Here is a 22,945-nt window from a genome sequence, read left to right as displayed (position 1 = left end):
GATACTGTTGCAGATATTAATACCTCAAAAAATGGCATAATACAATTTAAGGATCTGACGGGACTGAGCAATGGTGTGAGACAGGAGGTACAAGTTGTGGTAGGATACAGCACATACAAACAGCATCTAAAGAGAATTAAATAAAATGAGTAGTTTGTACTACAGCACTTTCATAATTCCTACAATGTCTTTATGCAAGTTTAGTTTGTTACCACAAGTCATATACAGCTGTTTCCAGAACTGTAAAGACAATAACACAGGGTGAGCCCAGGAATCAAAACCAGGACTTTGTAATGAAAACCAGTAATACAGCTTAGAGAATTGTCACTTTATTATCTACAAAGGTTTCATCTAGAAAGTGTCACTGCAGGCTCCAGAAGAGTTCATGTTAATGTGCATTGTACTGGTAACTAGTTCTTACCATTTTGAACGGATGCTATTCATTTTGTACATTCCTTAAGACTAGGGCAGGCACAACTACACATACCCTGCCATTTCAACCTACAACCATCCCCCCACCTTTGTAAAAAACAAATGAGGCAGAAAGTAAGCTGCTAGAAAGAATCAGTGCCAATACCATGGTAATTGTTCAGTTTTTGCACATAACCAGGAAAAAAAAAAAAAAGCCTAAACTTGCTTAGTAACAAGATGTAGAACAAGACTTGCAACCACACAGCAGTTGCAATACTGGTGAATTAAGGGATGTTGTGTAATGTCCAAAAATAACAGAGAATGATCATACATGAATGAATGTCCAGGACTGGGCAATAATTTTTTTTTTTTTTTTAACACTGATTACTACCTGATCTCCATAAACACTAACAGTTGTGAACATGCTTTATAAGAACCTTATTGTGTGCTTCCCTTTGCACATTCACTAGAACTTTTATTTACACCATCCTACAAAAAACCTTAACAAAATTCAGTTTAATGGGTGAGGACTTTACAAAGACAGGTAAAATTCACAGGCGCAGTGGGATAATACAAAGTGTACACAAAATGACATTCAGTAAGAATCCATAGGACACATTCTGAATGATATAAAATAAAACAAAACAAATTAAAAATGTAAAAATCAAAAACACAGGTCACAGCTAGTAGGGCCGCTCACGTCTGTCTTGTCTGTTGTCACCCCTGTAAAAGAAAGGCATCTGCTTAGAAATTGCCACCACAATCCTAACGCCCAATTTATTCATAAGAAATCACTACCAGCCCTCTGATAACAACTGACAACCACCTATCAAGTCAATTCTCAACAGAAAAAGCATTTCTCAAGTCAAAAACTGGCTAATAAGCTGCTCACCTGGAATCCATTTTTCCTGGTCCGAAACCCCCACGGTCTCCCCCTCTGCCACCTCGGAATCCACCCCTATCACCACCTCTACCCCTGAAACCCCCACGATCAAAGCCTCCACGTCCACCCCTTCGGTCATCACCAAATCCTCCACCACCACCTGCAAAACAAATAGTTACGAATGAGACAAAATGTCAAAATATAACAATTCATACAACAATTACAATGCAATTTGAAGAGGGTTAAATTCTGATCCTAACCCATATGAGAACCGTCTGGCCCTCCGGGTCCATCAGGCTTGGGAGCCTTGCACTGGTTACACTCGTTTCTCCAGGAGAAGTTCATATTTTCACAAGTTCTAAGAAGGAGAAAAAAAAAAAAAATTAAAACAAACTTAGAGGTCCCAAAAAACAAACCAAAAAAACAAACAACCCCCCCCCACCACCACAAAATAGTACTTACGGGTTAGGACACTTCCAATCACCAGCTCTCTGCTGTCCTCCACCACCACTTGGGTATCCTCCACCCCCACGACCGTTTCCTCCACTAGGACCCCCAAAGCTGCCACCACCACCACCACCACGTCCCATGGGAGCTACAATTATAAAATATAATACTACATTAGTCCTCTATTAAGGGGTTTTTAATTTAGACATATTCAGCTATATACTGCCAGTGTATATTTACGTCAAATAATGTTATTGGCATATTTCTCATTTGCAAAGCAAGTTCAGTTGTTTTAAAGTAGGAGCCTTTTCAGTCTTTAGGTGGGGAAAGGTTAAAAGATGGACATTTTGTTTAATAGCCAAGGCCTACATACTCTATTTGCTCTTATTGGTGTGGGTTTAAATGTATTTATTGTGCTTTTATTCTCTTTACAAAAGGAGCAGGAGTCCTGAAACTACTCAGGAGTGTACATTTGATTAACCATATTTCTTTCTAATGATTAACCATATTTCTTTCTAATGACACGGTGAGTCCACAGATCATTTCTAGTTACTATAGGGAATATCTCTCCTGGCCAGCAGGAGGAGTCAAAGAGCACCACAGCAAAGCTGTTAAGTATCCCCTCCCCTCCAACCCCAGTCATTCTCTTTGACTACGTTAAAAGCAAGGTGGTCGTAAAATTTAGGTGTCTGAAAAAAATATTCTTCAATCAAGATTTTATTATTTTAAAGCAGTAAAGCAGTGGTGGCTTTTAAGCAATTGGGAACTTGTGGGGTATAATCCTCACTGCGCCTTCCAAATAGTTGTTGCTGCCCTAACTTGAAAGCCTGAGTAAGATTACTCAGTCTTTTTCCCCACAGGTCCATGAGGGAGGATGCCTCTCAAACCTAGTGAGCTGCCCTGCTGCCAGTAAGGTTTACATTAAGGTAAGTGCTAAATTTATTTTTCTAATAAGGAAAAAAATATTGGCACTTTAACAGTTAGCTCTGAATGGGACGTTAGATGCATTAATCCTATTATAGGTTAATGTGAGGCACTTTGTGCAGGCACTGGGGACAAGAGGACTCATTTTTTAAAGGGACAGTCTAGTCTCAAATAAACTTTCATGATTCAGATAGGGCATGTAATTTTAAACAATTTTCCAATTTACTTTTATCACCAAATTTGCTTTGTTCTCTTGGTATTCTTAGTTGAAAGCTTAACCTAGGAGGTTCATATGCTAATTTCTTAGACCTTGAAGGCCACCCCTTTTCAGAATGCATTTTAACAGTTTTTCACCACTAGAGGGTGTTAGTTCATGTTTTTCATATAGATAACACTGTGCTCATGCACGTGAAGTTATCTGTGAGCAGGCACTGATTAGCTAAACTGCAAGTCTGTCAAAAGAACTGAAAACAAAGGGGCAGTTTGCAGAGGCTTAGATACAAGATAATCAGAGGTTAAAAGTATATTAATATAACTGTTGGTTATGCAAAACTGGGGAATGGGTAATAAAGGGATTATCTATCTTTTAAAACAATAACAATTCTGGTGTAGACTGTCCCTTTAATAGTTTGTTTTTGGTTTCCAGTGTGTTCCGGTCAGGGTGGACAAATTGGTAGTGTGTTATACTTATTCGGCTGCTTTACTTTCATAGAGGTCAATGCCGGCCGGGAAGTTCAGCTAGGTATGCCCATGATGGGCGGGTCTTCTCTGAAGCGGCAAAACAGTTTTTGCGCACTTATTCCTAATCACTTCCCGAGTACCAGAAGGGTAACTTACTTTCGTTGCGGCTCTGCATTCTCAGTGAGAGCAGTCGCCGGATACCCGGTGGAAGCAGCTCTGGATTGAGTCTGGATATTCTCTACTATTGAGTCCGGCAACCAGCAGAGCAGGACAGGTAGGCACCTCAGCAGAGCTTGCCAAGGTGTAGAGGCTGTCTGGGGTTCTTTAGAGCCGCTGCTTTGCAGTTAGAAAATAAAGTTACTTTAAAATTTAAAGGGACAGTAACTTTTTTGGCATAAGTTTCAAAGTTAAATGAGTTTTTTGTTTTTTATTTGTTCATTTATTGGGTAAAGATGGACCAAGAGGCCCTGCAAAATGTTACTTGTACTTGTTTTGATGCTAATGTGGAACCACCAATCCCTTTGTTCCTCATGTATTGAGAGGACATTGCATTACAGGGATAGACTTTTTAAATCTGAGCCATTATTGTCTAAGGCGGATGCTGTTCAGGGGTCTCCTGTTCAGTTCAAGATATGCTGCAGCTTTCTCCTCAAGTGTCCCAAACCATATCGTCAACACATGCAGTGCCCTGCGCTTCCTCTCACACTCCGGTTGGAGTTACGTTGCAAGACATTGCTACCCACATATCTTCTGCGGTAACTGATGCGCTGTCTGCTTTTCCCATGCTGCAGGGAAAGCGCAAGAGGAAATCTAAGCAATCAGTGAGTAAGCTTTCTGACAGTCGTGGCTATTCGAAATGTTCCTTCCCAGAGGTCTGAGGAGGAAGATACTTTTGAGTCTGAGATTTCACCCTCAGATGCTACCAGTGTAATTCCTTCTTCGGATGCTGAAGTTTTATCCTTTAGGTTAAAGCTGGAATATATCCGTTACTTAAGTTTTGGCTACCTTGGACGACTCAGACACTACTGTCATAGTCAATCCTAAGAAGTTTAGTAAGCTAAACAAGTACTTTGATGTACCTTCCATGGTGGAGGTTTTCCCTGTACCAGACCAGGCTAGAGATTATTTCTCGGGAATGGGAGAGACCTGGTATCCCTTTTTCTCCATCCCCAATTTTTAAGAAGATGTTTCCAATATCTGACTATCAAGAAGTCTTGGCAGAGAGTCCCCAAGGTGGAAGGGACAATTTCCACTTTGGCTAAGAGAACCACTATTCCCATAGAGGATAGCTGTTCCTTTAATGATACTATGGATAAGAAGTTGGAAGGGTTACTTAAAAAGATGTACACCAGGGTTTACAATGGCAACCTGCGTTGTGTATTGCTACCATCACCAGTGCGGTTTGATACGTTGTCCGATTCTATTCAGATACTCCCCATAAAGAGATCCAGGATAGGATCAAGGCTCTTAAGTTGGCCAATTCCTTTATTACAGATGCTTCCCTACAAGTTATTAAGTTGGGAGCAAAGATTTCTGGTTTTGCCATACTAGCCTACAGAGGTTTATGGTTGAAGCCCTGGTCTGCGGATGTGTCTAAGTCTAAGCTTTTGGTGATTCCCTACAAGGGTAAAACCTTGTTTGGGCCGGGCTTGGCTGAAATTATTTCAGACATTACGAGAGGAAAGGATCATTTCCTCCCTCAGGATAAGAGGAATAAGCAGAAAGGACGTCATTCCTCTCCCTCTGCCAAGCAGGAACAGGCCAAGCCTTCCTGGAGGTCCAACCAGTCTTGGAATAAGGGGAAGCAATCTAAGAAGCCTGTTAATGACTAAAAGTCAGCATGAAGGGTCTGCTCCCGATCCGAGACCGGATCTTGTGGGGGGCAGACTCTTCGCTCAGGCCTGGGTTTGGGATGTTCCGGATCCCTGGGCGGTGGACATTGTGTCCCAGGGATACAAACTAGAGTTCAAGTCCTTTCCTCCCAGGGGTCTGTAGACCAGATAAAGGAGGCGTTCCTTACACTGTGTCCGGGACCTTTCCGACCTAGGAGTGATAATTCCTGTTCCAATGCAGGAACAGGGTCTGGGATTCTACTCCAATCGGTTCGTGGTTCCCAAGAGGGAACCTTCAGACCAATTTTAGACCTCAAGTCTAAAAAAAGTGCCTCAGAGTACAGTCTTTCAATTCTTCCATTGGTTCAAGAGGGTCAATTCATGACAACAGTAGATTTAAAGGATGCGTACCTACATGTTCCCATCCACAGGGATCATCATAAGTTTCTGAGGTTCGCTTTTCTAGACAAACTTCGTTTGTGGCTCTTACATTCGGCCTTGCCACTCCCAGAATTTTCTCAAAGGTCCTGGGAGCCCTGTTGGCGGTGCTCCGGTTGAGGGGCATTTCAGTGGCGCCTTATCTGGACGACATTCTGGTCAACAAGCAAACTCCCACACAGAGATGTTATCTCTTCTGCATTCTCACGGATGGAAGGTGAATTTGGGAAAGATTTCCTTGATTCCAGCTACAAGGGTAGTGTTCTTATCAATGAAAATATTTCTGCCCTTCAGTCCTCTCTTCGGCCGTCAGTGGCCCAATGTATGGAGGTAATTGGTCTGATGGTAGCTGCCATGGACATCATTCCGTTTGCCCGGTTCCATCTCAGAACTCTGCAGCTACGCATGCTCAAACAATGGAACAGGGATTATGCAGATCTGTCTCCGCAATTACATCTGGATCAGGCGACGAGATTCTCTTCCTTGGTGGTCGTCTCAGGAACATCTCTCCCAGGGAACCTGCTTCCGCAGACCTACCTGGGTGATTGTGACCACGGATACCAGCCTGCTGGGATGGGGAGCAGTCTGGGGCTCGCTAAAGGCTCAGGAGATATGGACTCGGGAGGAGTCTGTTCTCCCCATAAACATTATGGAGCGGAGGGAAATCTTCTATGCTCTTCTGGCCCTGGCCTCAGCGCGGTTTATCAGGTTTCAGTTGGACAACATAACTTCAGTGGCTTACATCAACCATCAGGGAGGAACTGAGTTTCTTGGCCATGACAAAGGTAGCCAAGATTATTCAGTGGGCGGAGACCCACAACTGCTGTCTACCAGCGATCCACATTCCAGGAGTGGACAATTGGGAAGCAGATTTTCTGAGCAGACAGACCTTTCACCCAGGGGAGTAGGAGCTTCATCCAGGGGTGTTTTCCAACTTTATTCTCAAATGGGGACAGCCGGAGCTGGATCTCATGGCATCGACAGAATGCCAAGCTCCCGAGGTACAGGTCGGGGTCAAGGGATCCTCAGGCTGTGCTGATAGATGCTCTGGCTGTTCCTTCTAATTTCAATCTAGCATACCTATTTTCCTCCATTCGGTCTCCTTCCATGGGTCATTTCTCAAATCAAACAGGAGAAGGCGTTGGTGATCCTCATTGCACCGGCATGGCCTCACAGGATCTGGTATGCAGACCTAGTAGAGAGGTCTTCTCTTCCACTTTGGAAACTTCCACTGAGGAAGGACCTTCTACTTAAAGGGCCCTTCATCCAAATCTCGTTTATCTGAAGCTGACTGCTCTGAGATTAAACGCTTAATTCTATCTAAGCGCGGGTTTTCGAAGTCTGTTATTGAGACCTTGATTCAGGCTTGTAAGCCTGTGACTAGAAAGATTTACCATAAGATATGGCATAAATATCTGTATTGGTGTGAATCCAGAGGCTACTCTTGAAATAGAGTTTGGATTCCTAGAATGTGTCCTTTCTCCAGGAGGGTCTGGAGAAGGATTTATCTGCGAGTACTATGAAGGGTCGAATATCTGCCTTGTCTATTTAGTTGCATAAACGCCTGGCGGATGTACCAGGCGTGCAATTATTCTATCAGGCCTTGGGCAGTATCAAACCTGTAACTCCTCCCTGGAGTCTTAACCTTGTTCTTAAAGTTCTTCAGCAGGCTCCGTTTGAGCCTATGCATGCCTTAGATATTAAGATGCTATCTTGGAAAGTTTTTTGTTTCTTGTTGCAATTTCTTCTGCTCGTAAAGTCTGAGCTTTCGGCGTTGCAGTGTGAATCCCTTTACCTTATTTTTCATTTCAGATAAGTTAGTTCTGCATACTAAGTTAGGAACATTAATCAAGAAATCATTCCTTCTTGCGTCCTAACCCCTTCTTCTCATAAAGAAGCGTTTGCTGCACAACCTAGATGTGGTGCGTGCATTGAATTACTATTCACAGACGACTAAGGATTTTTGCCACTCTTCTGCTTTGTGTTGTGTTTTCTCTGGGAAACGCAAGGGTCAGAAAGCTATGGCTACTTCTTTGTGGCTGAAGAGTATAATACGCTTGGCCTATGAAACTGCTGGACAGCAGCCTCCTGAGAGGCTCTTTTCCTCTTCCTGGGCATTCAAAAATGAAGCGTCTGTGGAACAGATTTGCAAGGCTGCAACTTGGTCCTCTACACACTTTCAAAATTCTATCAATTTGATACTTTTGCCTCAACTGAGGCTTCTTTTGGGAGAAAGGTTCTTCAAGCAGTGGTGCCTTCTGTTTAGGTTCCCTGTCTTGTCCCTCCCTTATCTGTGTCCTCTAGCTTGGGTATTTATTCCCAATAGTAATTAGAGATGATCCGTGGACTCATCGTGTCAAGAAATAAATTAATCAGGTAAGCATAAATTTCGTTTGAGTCTATAAGGAGACCTTTAAGGCTTTCACCAATACAGGACTCATACTATGGGACTTAACCCTTTGAGTACTAAGCACTCTCCCACCTGGGTGCTAAGTTTTTTTTTTAAAGTTTAAAAAAAATAAAAAATTTAACTTTTTTTTTATTTCAGATCCCCAAGACTTACACTACTGGAAAGGTTAGGTGATTACCTTTCCAACGGTGGGTCTTGGGGGTCTGTAGCTGCTTAGATGACTGAGATACAGGCTTCTAAGCAGCATATTAAATAAAGTTGTGCTGTGACATCACCGTGCGTAACGTGAAGCCCCGGCGATGCCTGTCACTATGCAGGCCCGATCGCCGGGGTAGGAGCCGGTGGGAGCCCCCAGATCTCCCTCAAAGTGGGAGTGCTAGTAACCATAAATTTTCTTTTTTTAAGACACGATGAGTCCACGGATCATCTTAATTACTAATGGGATTCAAAACCCAAGCTAGAGTACACAGATGATACTGGAGGGACAAGACAGGGAACCTGTGGGGGAAGCTGCTGTAGCAGTGAAAATAATAATAATAATAAAAAAAAAAAAAAAAAGGTAATTTAACAAAATGGCTGCTTTGTAAACTTTGATGAATGGAAGTGCCCCTGTTTTTAATAGTATTTTAAAAAAACGGGCTTTCATTCACCAAAATTTACCTTAAAGAAGGCACCATTGCTTGAAGAACCTTTCTCCCAAAAACAGCCTCACCCGAAGCAAGAGTCAAAGTAGTAAAACCTTGAAAAAGTGTGAAGAGGACCAGGTTGCAGCCTTGCAATCTGTTCTACAGAAACTAGTTTTGAACGCCCATGAGGAAGCAACAGCCCTTCCCTATCCCTAACATAGGCAAAGAGAATGACTGAAGTGGGAGGGAAGGGGGGAGCTATTTAACAGCTCTGCTGTTGTGCTCTTCGCCGCCTCCTGCTGACCAGGAGGTGAATATCCCATTAGTAATTAAGATGATCCGTGGACTCGTGTCTTAAAAAAGAAATAGCTTATTTTGTATTTTGAAGCTACAACCTAATAAAATAATCAGATGATATTACTTTATCACATTGTGTACATATACCTGCTTCTTTATCTTATATCTGTCCATAAACCAATCACCAATACTGAGAGAACAATGGAAAATTAACATTACCTTACCTCTTCTATAACCCACTGGGAGTGTTATTTCTTTTACTGGCTGTGAGGCCAAAAACTTTCAGGATGGGTGGGGATACCACAGGCTAAAACTATTTCAATGCAAATAAGGGTAATGCAAATACTTGCAAACAATTTAATACACTCCAGCAGATCATTAGGAATTAAAGTGAAGGTAAACTTTGATGAATGAAAGCCCATTTTTTAAAAATACTATTAAAAACAGGGGCACTTTCATTCAAAGTTTACAAAAGCAGCCGTTTTGTTAAAAAAAAAAAAAAAAATACCTCAGGCAATGACTACCCTGGGGGGAAAGCTGTGATTGGAGGAAGCATTATTAGTCATTGCTGACATGTGAATAGAGGATCTCTAGGTGGGGGAAGCTGCTGTAGCAGTGAAAATAAAAAAAAGGTAATTTAACAAAATGGCTGCTTTGTAAACTTTGATGAATGGAAGTGCCCCTGTTTTTAATAGTATTTTTAAAAAACGGGCTTTCATTCACCAAAATTTACCTTCACTTTAAAGGGGAGAAAAAATTTGAGTAAACTGACCCTTTAAGGGAAGAGATAAGGGCAGGCTTTCACAGTCTTTCAACTGCACATTTGCCTACAGAGTTTGTGCTATATCTGAATTTTAGTTTGCGATTGGCTTGTAAGAATTCTTTTGTTCTGGGGGACAGAGAAATCAGTGAAATTGAAATGATATTCTCATTTGACAAAATAAAGCTGCAGTTAACATTGCAAATGTATTCTCATATATGAAGGTTCAAAATCATGTAGTTTACAATTTGAGACTAGTGGTCCTTTAAGGAGCTGGTCAGTCATAAAAAGCTCAATATGGTAAATTTTGGCTACTTACACAATGCAAACATTTACACATTAGAATAAATGTTTTAATAGTATGTATGCCTTACCTCCGCGCCCCCTTCCTCTGCCATTTACACCTCCTCCTCTGCTGCTGAAGTCAGCCCTCCTGGTGGCAAAGGAAACTTTGATTGGGTTGCCTGAGAATTCTTTGCCTGAGGACAAACCAAATGTTGAGAAAGGGAAAAAAGCCACAAACATTTCAGATATAACAGTGTGGAACCAACTCACCGTCAAACCAATCAATAGCTGCTTTAGCAGAAGGAGGGTCATCAAAGGACACTGTAGCTTCTCCTTTAAGCTTTCCTGTTTCCCGATCAGTGTACAAGTTAATCATTGGCAGGCCAGTTTTCTTGTTTGTCTAGGAAGAGAGTTTATAGCATAAATTCCTCAGACAACTAAACAGTAGAAAAGCATATTAAAAAGCACAATAAAAGACAATGCAAAAGCACTAAGCTTCAATTAAGCAATTTCTTTGACAAAAATTTAGTCCCCCCCTCACACTGTATCATGTGACTGCCATTGACTGATCACAAAACACATAGATCTACACTGAAACTTGCAAATGCTCAGTGGGGGCTAGTGCTTCAGGAAGTGTGCATATAAAAAGATAGTGCACATTTAGATAATGGAAGTGAATTGGAAAGTTGTTTAAACTGCGTGCTCTTTCTGAATAATTTAAGTTTAATTTGACTTGTGTCCTTATAACTGCTGGATACGTGGTAAATGGCAAAAGGCATTAGCCTACATAAGTATAACGTATTGCCCTGAAAGCAGATTGTGGCAAGAATGCTCATTTCAAAACAAAGTCATATCCGCATGATACACAATACAGAGTCAGTTACGTGGAACTGTCTCAACCAAACCAGTGCTCACCTTAATGATCCCGATCTGCTTGAAGTAATCGGCCACAGACTCTACAGTCACATTCTCACCAAGGCCTTGCACAAAGATTGTATTGTTGTCAGAGTTGTCTTGCTGCTCATCTGCTGAACAAAAAAACAGCTTGTTTAGTACATTTTAGAAATTGTAAGAGTTACAAAGCCTTTAAATGTGACACCTACCCATGTCATCTTGTCTGGGAGGGCCTCCTTCACGTGGTCCTTGAAGAAGCAGAATACAGTGTTAGAAGAGAGAACATTATCATGCTTCATAACACAGCAAACCCTATAACCCTAAACACACATGACGCCTAAGCAAATGCAGTCACCAAGTAATAAAACTAAATATATATTTACAATAACCCAGTTTAAGACACAGGAAACATGTCAAATAAACCCCAGTAAGGCCAGTTCAGACCAAACTATTGGATAGTTTCAGACCTTCTGTCACACTCCGTAATATGAAAACCTTGTGGTTAATACACAGCTATATAATTTTTTTCCACACTGCAGCATATTGTGATGACACCATGTATGCTAAGTTTCTATTTGAGTTTCCCTGTCACACAAATATTTTTAGCTTTTGATACACTTTTCCCAGTGTTCCATGATGTTTAGAACTCTTTACATTGTATTCACAATCCAATAAAAAGTAATACTGTTGACCGTAAGTCAGTACCATGTTAATGTAAGTCGTCACCAGTTTCCATCACACTAAGGTTCCTAGCAGTTTAAACCATTTTAGCAACCTTATTGTCTTTTACCAAGTACCTGAACACAAACCCCAGTTGACAAAATGCATGCACATAACCACTGCGTCCCACACTAGTTTGCAGTTTATCTAACCACACATTAGATTTGAAGTGTAATGTAACGGTTCATTGCCCTGACAAGTTACACACCACAATGTAATCTGTTCAGACTGACCGAGGACAACCCCAATATTTTTTTAACTCGGTACTCCAGCAACCCATTGTATGAATGACGGAAATTAAAATGTAAAAAAACAGTAAAGAAGTTGTGTTTGATATTTTGAACTCTCCACTTACCACCAAATTTACTGAATCCTCCCCGGTCACCACCGCTGAGAAGACAATTAGGAGAAATTGAAGTTTGTATTTTGTGTTTGCCGAGGCTACAGTAGCTTATTCCTGTACACAAGTCTAGGTGACGCAGCATTCTGTACAACACACACTTCCTTCTTGTATTGTAAACTTAACATTTTACGACGCCTTCTTTTGACTTTGTGAGGCATTTTTTAATTACTCAGTTGTGATTTGTATCGGTATGTGATTTCTAGACTATTACACCACAGGTTTGTTAAGCGCACGCTGCAGATACCTTGAGTAGTACTGGTTTTGTGTACCAAGCTTAGTTTCAGTTTTAACCAAGCACCATTGGAATTTTGATCCTGGGCACTTTGAGCAACATATCTAATTGTCGGTATAAAGCTAAGCCTATTATATTGTGCAGATAAAGCTACTTTGAAAGCTGACGACAGACCTTGAAAACCTGTAGCACATAAAATGCAGAGTTTGTTAACACAAAGCAAAGACCAATACAGCAAACATGATTTGGCAGTTGTATTCCTAACCAGAGGTTTGACGTTCACCCCTTCTGGAAAGACTGTGCTGAACACAGTGTTGCATAATACACACCATTGTTACCCTAGCACTCAGTCCTGGCAGTGACCCAGCATTTGACTAGTAGACCACTGATGAATGTGACTTAGCATTGTATCCTTGGAATAGTGATACTGAGACACCTTAATAAATCACTGCCCAGAACTGGTTTAGCCCATAATATTCCCTTTTATGACCAGTGTTCAGAGAAGTCATCCCAGAGCAATGTAGTAAAACCACCATGAATGAGATAAAATGCTGCAATATTCTTCACGTTTTCATGAGACCTTGTTATGCACAGGCATTGCCCTCTACAGTATTGTCTGCAGTGACAACACTTTGCCCCCTCCTGTGTTTGGTCACTTGTATCACAAATATTACCCACAAAACAAAGCCTATACTTCATATATTTATACATTTTTAGATTTAGATCAATAGACATATCCCCCCCAAAACAAGAATATTGTGAAGGTTCAGAAAACCTTTTAATAACATCATTCAGAAATAACCTCACATTTTTAGTTAATCTAAACCACTCACATCCCTCAGATTAGCATACTACTAAACCAGACTTCATTACAGTTTCAGAATACTGACACTCCATGCATTGCCCACAACACACTGCACTGACCTGGAATCTTATACTTACTACCTATGGTATGATACCTACCCCATGCCGCCTCTTCCTCCACGGCTGCCACGGCCACCTCTGTCAAAGCCACCGCTACCACCACGGCCACCAAATCCTCCACGTCCCCTGCCTCTATCTTGGCCACCATAACCTCCCTGGTCAGAGCCACCGTAGCCGCCGCCACCACCACCACTGATTGAGGATGAGGATTCCTGGTTGTATCCTCCAGCTAGAGAACAAGTTTTCAAGTTATCATCCAATTCAGGTTATGTCCATTGATTTCTTTATAGAATTTCCTTACAGTAAGAAATACAACAAATACTACAAGTGACATTTTAGAATATCGTTGGCAATTCACAAGTCCCATTATGCTCAAAAATTTACAACCTCTAGCCCTGTAGTCTTACCTCCTCCTCCATACTGTGATTGTTGCTGTCCATAGCCTCCCTGCTGACTGCCATAGCCAGACTGTTGTCCGTAAGAGCTGGGTTGCTGACTGCTGTAGCTGTTTTGTGACTGTTGGCTGCCATAGCTGGGCTGATTCTGGCTCCCATAGCTACTCTGCTGGCTGCCATAGCCCCCACTGGATTGCTGGCTGTAGCCACCACCCTGTTGCTGTTGATAGGAAGAGGACTGGGAACCTCCACTGTAGCTGAAAACAAAGTGAAGACTTTATAGTGCTTTGCTTACAGGAAGGAGGCAGCATCAGCTAAAGTTAACAGAACTCACCTTCCGGTGTTACTGCTGGAAGGAGGCTGCTGAGAATAGCTAGAGTATGTAGACTGTGCCGGCTGCTGTCCACCAGCATAAGGGGTCTGTGATGTCTGAGAGCCGCCATAGCTACTGCTTCCATAACTTTGAGCTGACTGGGAGCCATATCCAGCTTAAAAAAATAAAAAAAAAGGTAGGTCAGTAAATGCAGCATTCTATACATACACAGTGCTCTACACAGAAAATGTTGAAAACTGGGTGATATGAAGCAGCTGGGTGGGGGCAGTGTACTTACAATTTAGAATATTCTATTAGGACAAATTTGCATAACTTGAAAAAAATTAAAGGGACATAAAACAAGTTGGGATAGACAAAATATAATATGTACTTTAACTACTTTACCTGCAAATTTATACTGCAGTGCCTTGCCATTAACCCCTTTCTTTTAAGTTTCAGAATTGTAAAGTTCTAACTCCCCTCACACATTTCCTTCTATTGCTGTATCTATATCTATTGTAGCTTTGGTAGAATGCAAAAGTGCAGTGATTATCTGCTGGAGCATCCCTAGAAGCTGTGAAGTCAGTTGAAATACAATGCCGGAGTCTAAATACTGATATGGGGGTGTAGCAGACTGCTACAGACAGCATGGCTATTTAAGTATTTTAGAAAAATATTTTAAAATACTTGCCAACAATTTTTAAACAATTTGTTTTATGCAAAATATTTTTACTTAATTAGCCCTTTTAGGATATGCACAGATCTCAACATGTTTTATGGCACTTTAATTTGAAGATCATTTGTGCAATAAGCATTGGAAAATTTCCATACTGGCTTATTGTAACTTGACATGATACCCAAATGTTGAAGCCCTTGTAACAGGTACAGCATAGCTGTAAAAAAGCTGACTCCCAGGGAAGCTTAGGTCAACGCTTTTAGCTTAATTTCTATGGGACAGTCAATCCACCTTAAAACAGCAAATAAGTACAGATAAAGTGAGGGAGGGGGGGGGATAGTCTTTTGCATTAAAGGGACATTGTACATAAATATTTTGTAGATGGTTCATTTATATAGCCCATGTATAGTTTTGCTTTTTTTTTTATAACATTGTGCTGATTTTCAGACTCCTAACCAAGCACCAAAGTATCAGATGTAGACCCAGCTCTACAGATTGCAGCTGCTTTTGTAATCCGTAATGGATGGTTATAGATAGGTATACAGATATAAAGAGACAGAGGTAGGTATATAGCATTTAAGACAAGATATGAATGAATATTACATACAGCTCTGGTCCTGTCCATAGGAGGAGCTGTATCCACTCTGCCCGTAGGATGAAGCACCAGCAGACTGGCCATACCCACTGTATCCCTGCTGCTGCTGCTGGCCGTAGGACTGACTTCCCTGCTGGGAGTAGCCCTGGGCTGGCTGAGATGGATAGGTGCCATACCTGAAACAACAATTACATGAGTGCCATGCAAAACAAAAGAAAATTATGAGAATGTCTGATTTTATTTTAAATTCTTACCCCTGGCTGGCTGGCTGTGAATATTCTGAAAAACAAAAAATAGAAACAGTGTTAGAATATAAATTATAATCCAGACATACAAATTTTATTGATCAGTGTAAAAACAGACATCCTGAAGGGACCTAAATGGATACACAGTCTTACCTAAAAGGATTCATGACTTAAAGGGCCATTATACACTTTTTCTTTGCATATATGTTTTGTAGATGATCTACTTATATAGTCCAAAGTTTTTTTTAAAATGTATAGTTTTGCTTATTTTTAAATAACATTGCTCTGATTTTCAGACTCCTAACCAAGCCCCAAAGTTTTATGTGAATACCGTCAGCTACCTTCTCCAGCTTGCTCCTGTTTGTGTAAAGGGTCTTTTCATATGCAAAAGAAGGGGGAGGGGGGGGGGAGTGTCTTATTTCCCACTTGCAGTGGGCTTTTTTCCAGCTACCTTTTCAATAGAGCTAAACTAAGAGCTTCTAAGTTTTTAAACAGTTTTATACTGGATTTTTATTTCAGTATCTGTGCATCTTATTCTTTATAGTAATGTCTATTAATACAGTTATATGAAAATGAGTGTATACTGTCCCTTTAAAGGGACAGTATACACCAATTTTCATATAATTGCATGTAATAGACACTACTATATAAAGAATATGCATAGGTATTGATATAAAAAGAAAGTATTAAACTGTTTAAAAACTTACTTAGAAGCTCCCAGATTAGCTGTTGAAAAGGTAGCCTGGACACCCACTTTAAAGGGACACTCAGGTTATATTAAACTCATGATTCAGATGCAGCATGCAATTTTAAACAGCTTTCCAATTTACTTCCATTAAAAAAAAAAAAAAGGTGCAGTCTTTTATATTTACACTGAGTCACCAGCTCCTATTGAGCATGTGCAAGAACTCACAGACTATACGTATATGCATTTGTGATTGGCTGATTGCTATCACATGGTACAGGGGGAGCGGAAATAGACATAACTTTGAAATGTGTTAGAAAAAAATCTACTACTCATTTGAAATTCAGAGTAAATGCTATTGCATTGTCTTGTTATCCTTCATTTGTTGATTATGCAAAGCTGTGTTTTACTGGTCCTTTAAGTGCCTGCATAGCAAAAAGAGCATACCCCCCCCCCCTCTCCTGCATATGAAAAGACTTTACACAAACAGGAGCAAGCTGGAGTAGGTTATACATCAGTATACTTCTAAAACTGAAGCTTAGTTAGGAGTCTGAAAATCAGTGCAATGTTATTTAAAAATAAGCAAAGCTGTACATTAAAAAAAAAAAACTGTATGGGCTATATAAATAGATAATTTACAAAACATTTATGCAAAGAAAAATCTAGTGTATAATGTCCCTTAAAACTAGAGACATTTCAAAACCTGTAGTGCAGCCAACAACGTTGGTAGAAAACAAAATACTGCTTTTGTTACAATTTAAAAGGGAGAAAACAATGAAATATCAAATGAATGCATTTTGCAAACTAGAAAAAAAACAACCTAAATCAACTATACCTGAATTATCAAATATGTTTTGTAAACATGTTTCAGTGATATTTTATTGCACAGTATAAAAATGCTTGTGCACCGTCAAACACTGACTGCTCAGAGGAGGCAGTAGTAGTGATAAAGTAAACAGCCACAACGGGCAGATGCTCTCTGGGCAGACATACTAGATATCAGTACATATACGTGCACAATAACTGCTTTCACTTAAACATAACTTGGGGTTTAGATATCAGTACATATACGTGCACAATAACTGCTTTCACTTAAACATAACTTGGGGTTTAACAAAGCGGATTAAAATTTGTGAGCTACACAGTAGTATTTTTGTTTAGATATATGGAGAATAACTCAGTTATATGGATGACCCATTCATATAGCCCATACAGGTTGTTTTTTTAAATGTATAGTTTTGCTTATTTCTAAATAACATTGCTCTGATTTTCAGACTCCTAACCAAGCCCCAAAGTTTTAGGAGAATACTGATGTATACCTACTCCAGCTTGCCCCTGTTTAAAGAGTAATTTCATATACAGAGGAAGGGGGGGGGGTGTTATTTCCCACTTACAGTGGGTGTTCTAGCTACCTTTTCAACAGAGCTAAACTGGGGTTTCTAAGTTTTTAAACAGTTTTATACTGGATTTTTAGAACAGTATCTGCATATTCTTTATAGTAGTGTCTATTGCATGCAGTTATATGAAAATTGGTGTACACTGTCCCTTTAAGAGCCAGAGGTAAAATTCTAGGAGCTAGTGGATCACTGGTACCTGGGTTTGTCAAGCCCTGAAGGGTTTTGCCAATGTCTAGTGGGTAAAGATGCGAACCTTAAAGTGAATGTAAATTTTGATGAACCAGTGCCCATATAACAATCCTATTAAAAACAGGGGCACTACTTTCATTCAAACTTTATATTTCACTGGTTTTGTTAAAATACTTACCTTACCTTTTCTTCCTGAAAGCCACTCCAGCGATTCCCCAGCCCGTCGCAAACCTCTTCCTACATCAGAAATTACTAGCCTGGGCCTTCCTCCAATCATGGTGTTGCTTTAGGCAATTATTCTCCCAGGTGGAGCCGTGATTGGAGGATGCTGGAATCGTCATTGCTGATGTATGAAGAGGCTTGAGACTGGCAGGGGAAGCACTGGAGCGGCTTTCATAAAGAAAAGCTAAGTATTTTAACAAAACCACTGAAATGCAAGGTTTTATGAATGAAAGTGCCCCTGTTTTTAATAGGATTTTTAAAAACCGGGCACTCATTCCGCAAACTTTACATTTTAAAGGGATGGTAAACTCTTACCTTTATAAAATCAGATCGGGCATGTTAGTGATATTTTAGATGGAGTTTAATTTAAACCGTTGCCTCACAGAAAAATTGACTTTTGAAGAGGGTGACGGAGCGCTGGAAATTTTAATTTCATATCTATATTAAAAAAGTTAGAGTGCAACTTCATTACATCTGAAACTCTTTCTAAATTATCACTAATATTCCAGATCTGTATTTACACAGGGGGGAGTTTACCATCACTTTAAATACATCCATGAGCACTTCAAATCCTTCATGCCCCTTTTACTTAAAGGACCATTATACACTCATTTTTTCTTTGCATAAATGTTTTGTAGATGACCTATTTATAAATTTTATAGTTTTGCTTATTTTTAAATAACATTGCTCTGATTTTCAGACTCCTAACCAAGTCCCAAAGTTTTATGCTCCTGTTTGTGTAAAGGGTCTTTTCATATGCAAAATAAGGGGGAGGGGGAAAAGTGTCTTATTCCCCACTTGCAGTGGGCTTTCCAACAACCTTTTCAACAGAGCTAAACTGAAAGCTTCGAAGTACGTTTTTAAACCATTTTATACTGGATTTTTATATCAGAATCTGTGCATCTTATTCTTTATAGTAGTGTCTATTACATGCAGTTATATGAAAATGAGTGTATACTGTCCCTTTAAGAGGCACATTAAAGCCAGCAATAATGTGCCCCCTCCACCCCATGGTCTACTTTACACACTAGAGTGAAATGTATGGTTTACAAACAGCGGATTTCCCTTTGTCATTTAAAATATCAGATTTTGCTTATTGTATGCCCACCTACAATGAAAATGTAAAACACAAGCACGCCAGAGGGAATGGGGCAGATAAAACGCTCTAATTGTATCTAGTAATAAAATAATGGTCACACCATACAGAGATAAGGATTTTGTGTAAATAGACCATTTCTATTATAAATGTTTGGCTCAGGGTGTCTTGACAGGTTTGTACAGACTCCCGAGCCTACCCAAGTATGCTAACTGCAAGAAGCCAAGTTCCAACAAAGGAGACAGAGGATTATTTGTAATAAATCAAACTATCATGAAGTTTGACTTCCATATCCCTAATAAGACCAGCAATGACAGTCTATAACCTTGCCAATATGCTTACCAGCTGTACCCAGCTTGGGACAATCTGTGCTCCGTGGCTCCAGACTAGTACTATAACAATATTTAACCCTTTGTACTTAAATTACATCAAATGAATTAGATTATCAATGTGTTGCAATATAATGCTCCTTTTTAAAGAATAGCAGGTTTTGTGATAATCTACCATATTTACTTGAGTCCCATGATCTTAATGCAGATTACATTACAAAATATACTAACCATGTGAAAATGGTTAAAGGAACATTTTACATTTTTTCTTGGCATAAAAGTTTTGTAGATTATCCGTTTATATAACCCACCTGGGTGTGTTTTTGTATACCTTCTAACCAAACTCCAAAATTTTAAATGTATACAAACTTCAGATTGGTTCTGTTTGTAAAATGGGTCTATTCATGTGATGGGGAGGGTCTGCTCTCAGTCCGTTTCAGTGTGTGTTCCAGACTAATCTCACCAACAGAGCTAAATTCAGGAGCTTAGAAGTACATTTTTAAAAGATTTTATACCAATTTTTATACCAGTATCTGTGCATATTCTTTATAGCAGTGTCTATTACATGCAGTTATATGGAAATTGGTGTATTCTGTCCCTTTAACCATTAACAGGGATATAATACCCATTTTTTTTTAAATAATTCAAATGGAGTAAATAAAAAAGCTGCTTAAAATGAAACAAAGAAATTGGGTTACATACCCCTTTAAATAAAAATGTACCCGCAGAGCACTCACGGTGCAGGGGGTGAAAAAGACACTGATCCAATCACCAACTCTAGTTCTACATCTGAGTCATGTGACTAACACTGCTGATTATCACCTGTGCTCTCCCCTCAGTATATAAGCAGTGAACTGTGGGTCCCACCCAAATAGATAATCTGACACCAGTCCCCCCCATATACTTATCTATAAAGTGACAAATTGGTTACACTGATGTAATTGGAAATCATGATTGTTTAGCTACAACATTCAGTAAATGTAATTTACAAAAACTCCAGGGGAAAGCTATTTTTCGGTAACTTAGCACTTGCTTTGCTTTTATAAAAAAAAGCGAAATTGGTACAAACTAACTGGTGAAATATGTAATGTGTGCAGGAGACAGAACAGAAAATAGCCTTAGTTATTTAATAAATCAACTGAAACTGGTGACAAATCTTTCTACTGCATCTTTGAAACTTAGGAAAAACATTACAATTTGAGTGGGGAATGTCCCTGTCGTTTAATTAAAGCTGGGGAACCTGCCCTTGAAAATATGGAAACAATGAATGTCCTTTTGTATTTAAAACCAACCCTATGCCAGAAATCAAATGGCTTTATTAAACTATACGGTAAACAATAGTCAGATTCCCGCTCCCCTCGCTCTAACATTAGTATAAAAATCATCAAACAGTCGCTATTTTGCCTAAAAATCACATCTGTCCTCAACGTGCATCTTGGTCACTGCAGTCTCCTAATCTGCCCAGCAACAAGCTCAGCCAATTACATCAGCTTTACGTCAAGAAAAAAGACACGAGATCAGTTTCCATAGTAACTGCGTGAGCCTTGTGAATAGATTTCACGCTAGAAAATGGCGCCTATCGGCTAACTACCGGGCACAAAATGGCCGCCGTGACGCATTAAGTCAGAGCGCACAAAGGGGGTAACCAGCTACCTACGCTGATACCAAACTAGTAGTAGCGAAAAGAAGCTATGGTCTAGCGAAATAATTCATTACAGCGCAAATAAGCGACTGCAGAAAGCCACACGGATCACGTGCGACTGCTTATTAAAGCGATACAAACGCAACTTAACAGCGAATAAGGCCCGTGCGTTAACGCTAAAAGGAGGCTATACGCGCGTACACTACGCAAGTAACGTATTCGTGTTGCAAAACGGGGCTAGAATTCTATGGAAAAAAGCTAAAGTAATTGCATCAGAATGCTTGTGATCTTACCGTTGGTAGCCATGCTTAGAAAATCCGTTTAGTGCAGCTCCGCTTACAACAAAACAATCCCTATAGCCTCACTGCGCCTTACTGACAAAAGCGGCTTAATGGCGCCCATTTATAAAGCTTCCGGTCAAACCATTGTGTGCGCAAAGTGTGGGGGTGGTTGAAAGTAGAATTACGAAATACATGTGTAGTGTTACATGACGCATCAATTAAAAGCACATTAGACTTCCAAACTGTATGTATTTTAATAATCGCACTTTGTTACTTTTTGTTTAAATACATTTATTAGAAAAATAAGTTAAACTATATAGATTTGTTTCCCTCAGCTAAAATGGTAGATTCCAATCGACTGATTGATTCAGATGGAATTATCTAGTATTTTATAAATAAAATAAACCAAAAACAAACTGATACAAAAATAAAGTAAATGTAATATAATGTAATTTATTAACAAAATGCGCGACCTGTCCTGGGTGCAGTGAAAAGGGGGGATTTGGGTTTTTGGATTTATATAACAACTACAAATGAATCATTTTTACAGATCTTACATTTTTTGTTACATAATAAATTGATATAATATAAAACATTAAAATACCTAAGGAAAATGCAGTTACGTGTTGCACTTTATATGTTTTAGCAATTTCTGGCAGCCAAAGGGTTACAGACAAATGAATGGCAAAAAAATAATAAAAAATAACAAACTTTGCTGCAGTGATAGGTGAAGAGTGTATAGGAGGTGCAGTTATGCTCATACTTAATTATATTTAAATGAAACACAATATAAATTATATGGGTGTGGCAGAGGTCCCAAGATGCCCTTTATCTTGCAGGAAACTCTTGAACTCGGACAGCTGTCCCTAATTCCACCTTTCTCCCTGCTATTCATGTCTTGTAATGGTCTGGTTGGTGTCCAAATTACATTTTGCAACTCTAAATCTGATTTAGAGTTTTGAATAACCAACACTGGTATATTAAAGGGACAGCCTTGTCCAAAAAAAACTTTCATGTTTCAAATAGGGAATGTGAATTTTAAACAACTTTCCAATTTACTTTTATCACCAATTTTGATTTGTTCTCTTGGTATTCTTAGTTGAAAGCTAAACCTAGGAAGGCTCATATGATATTTTCTAAGCCCTTGAAGGCCGCCTCTTATCATATGCTTTTTTTATTTGCTTTTCACAACAGGGGAGAGAGAGTTCATGTGAGCCATGTCCCTTTAATATACTTTTTACCTCTGTGATTACCTTGTATCTAAGCCTCTGCAGACTGCCCCTTTAGCTCAGTTCTTTTGACAGACTTGCATTTTAGCCAATCAGTGCCGACTCCTAGGTAACTCCACGGGTGTGAACACAATGTAATCCATATGGCACACGTGAACTTATGCCATCTAGCTGTGAAAAGGGTCAAAATGCCTTGAGATAAGAGGCGGCCTTCAAGGGCTTAGAAAATAAATTAGCATATTAGATTATCTACGTTTAGCTTTGAACTAAGAATACCAAGAGAACAAAGCAAATGTGATGATAAAAATACATTGAAAAGTTGTTTAAATTGACTTGCCCTATCTGAATCACAAAAGTTTAATTCTGACCAGACTGTCCCTTTAACTACACTGAAATTTGTTGTGAGAGTAGCATGTTGCAAGGTGAGATTTGTGGTTAGTGCTAGAGTTGACCCCATGGATGCCAAAGAGGACCGCAACAATTT

The 22,945-nt window shown here is 39.7% G+C and overlaps 1 protein-coding gene across 4 annotated transcripts; it reads right to left on the bottom strand.

Annotated features, from left to right (window-relative positions):
* Positions 1-313: 313 nt before the first annotated feature.
* Positions 314-21,322, bottom strand: FUS (FUS RNA binding protein). 4 transcript variants are annotated; one of them, XM_053694554.1, is made up of 15 exons: positions 21,245-21,322; positions 15,401-15,425; positions 15,159-15,322; positions 13,897-14,050; positions 13,575-13,819; positions 13,207-13,396; positions 11,964-11,998; positions 11,098-11,136; positions 10,910-11,022; positions 10,265-10,394; positions 10,084-10,188; positions 1,757-1,889; positions 1,555-1,652; positions 1,304-1,454; positions 314-1,134 (listed from the first exon to the last, which is right to left on the bottom strand). In XM_053694554.1, the coding sequence occupies exons 1-15, from the start codon at positions 21,255-21,257 to the stop codon at positions 1,095-1,097; spliced, it is 1,635 nt and encodes a 544-aa protein (XP_053550529.1). In that variant the 5' UTR covers positions 21,258-21,322; the 3' UTR covers positions 314-1,094. The 4 variants fall into 4 exon arrangements, with proteins under 4 accessions (XP_053550529.1, XP_053550530.1, XP_053550531.1 ...); XM_053694555.1 differs by having other exon boundaries at positions 10,910-11,019; positions 21,245-21,272; XM_053694556.1 differs by lacking the exon at positions 11,964-11,998.
* Between the last annotated feature and the right edge of the window lie 1,623 nt (positions 21,323-22,945).

This window comes from Bombina bombina, chromosome 11, assembly GCF_027579735.1.
Source record: "Bombina bombina isolate aBomBom1 chromosome 11, aBomBom1.pri, whole genome shotgun sequence".
NCBI classification, from domain to species: Eukaryota; Metazoa; Chordata; class Amphibia; order Anura; family Bombinatoridae; genus Bombina; species Bombina bombina.
This window is presented reverse-complemented; position numbering and strand designations above follow the sequence as displayed.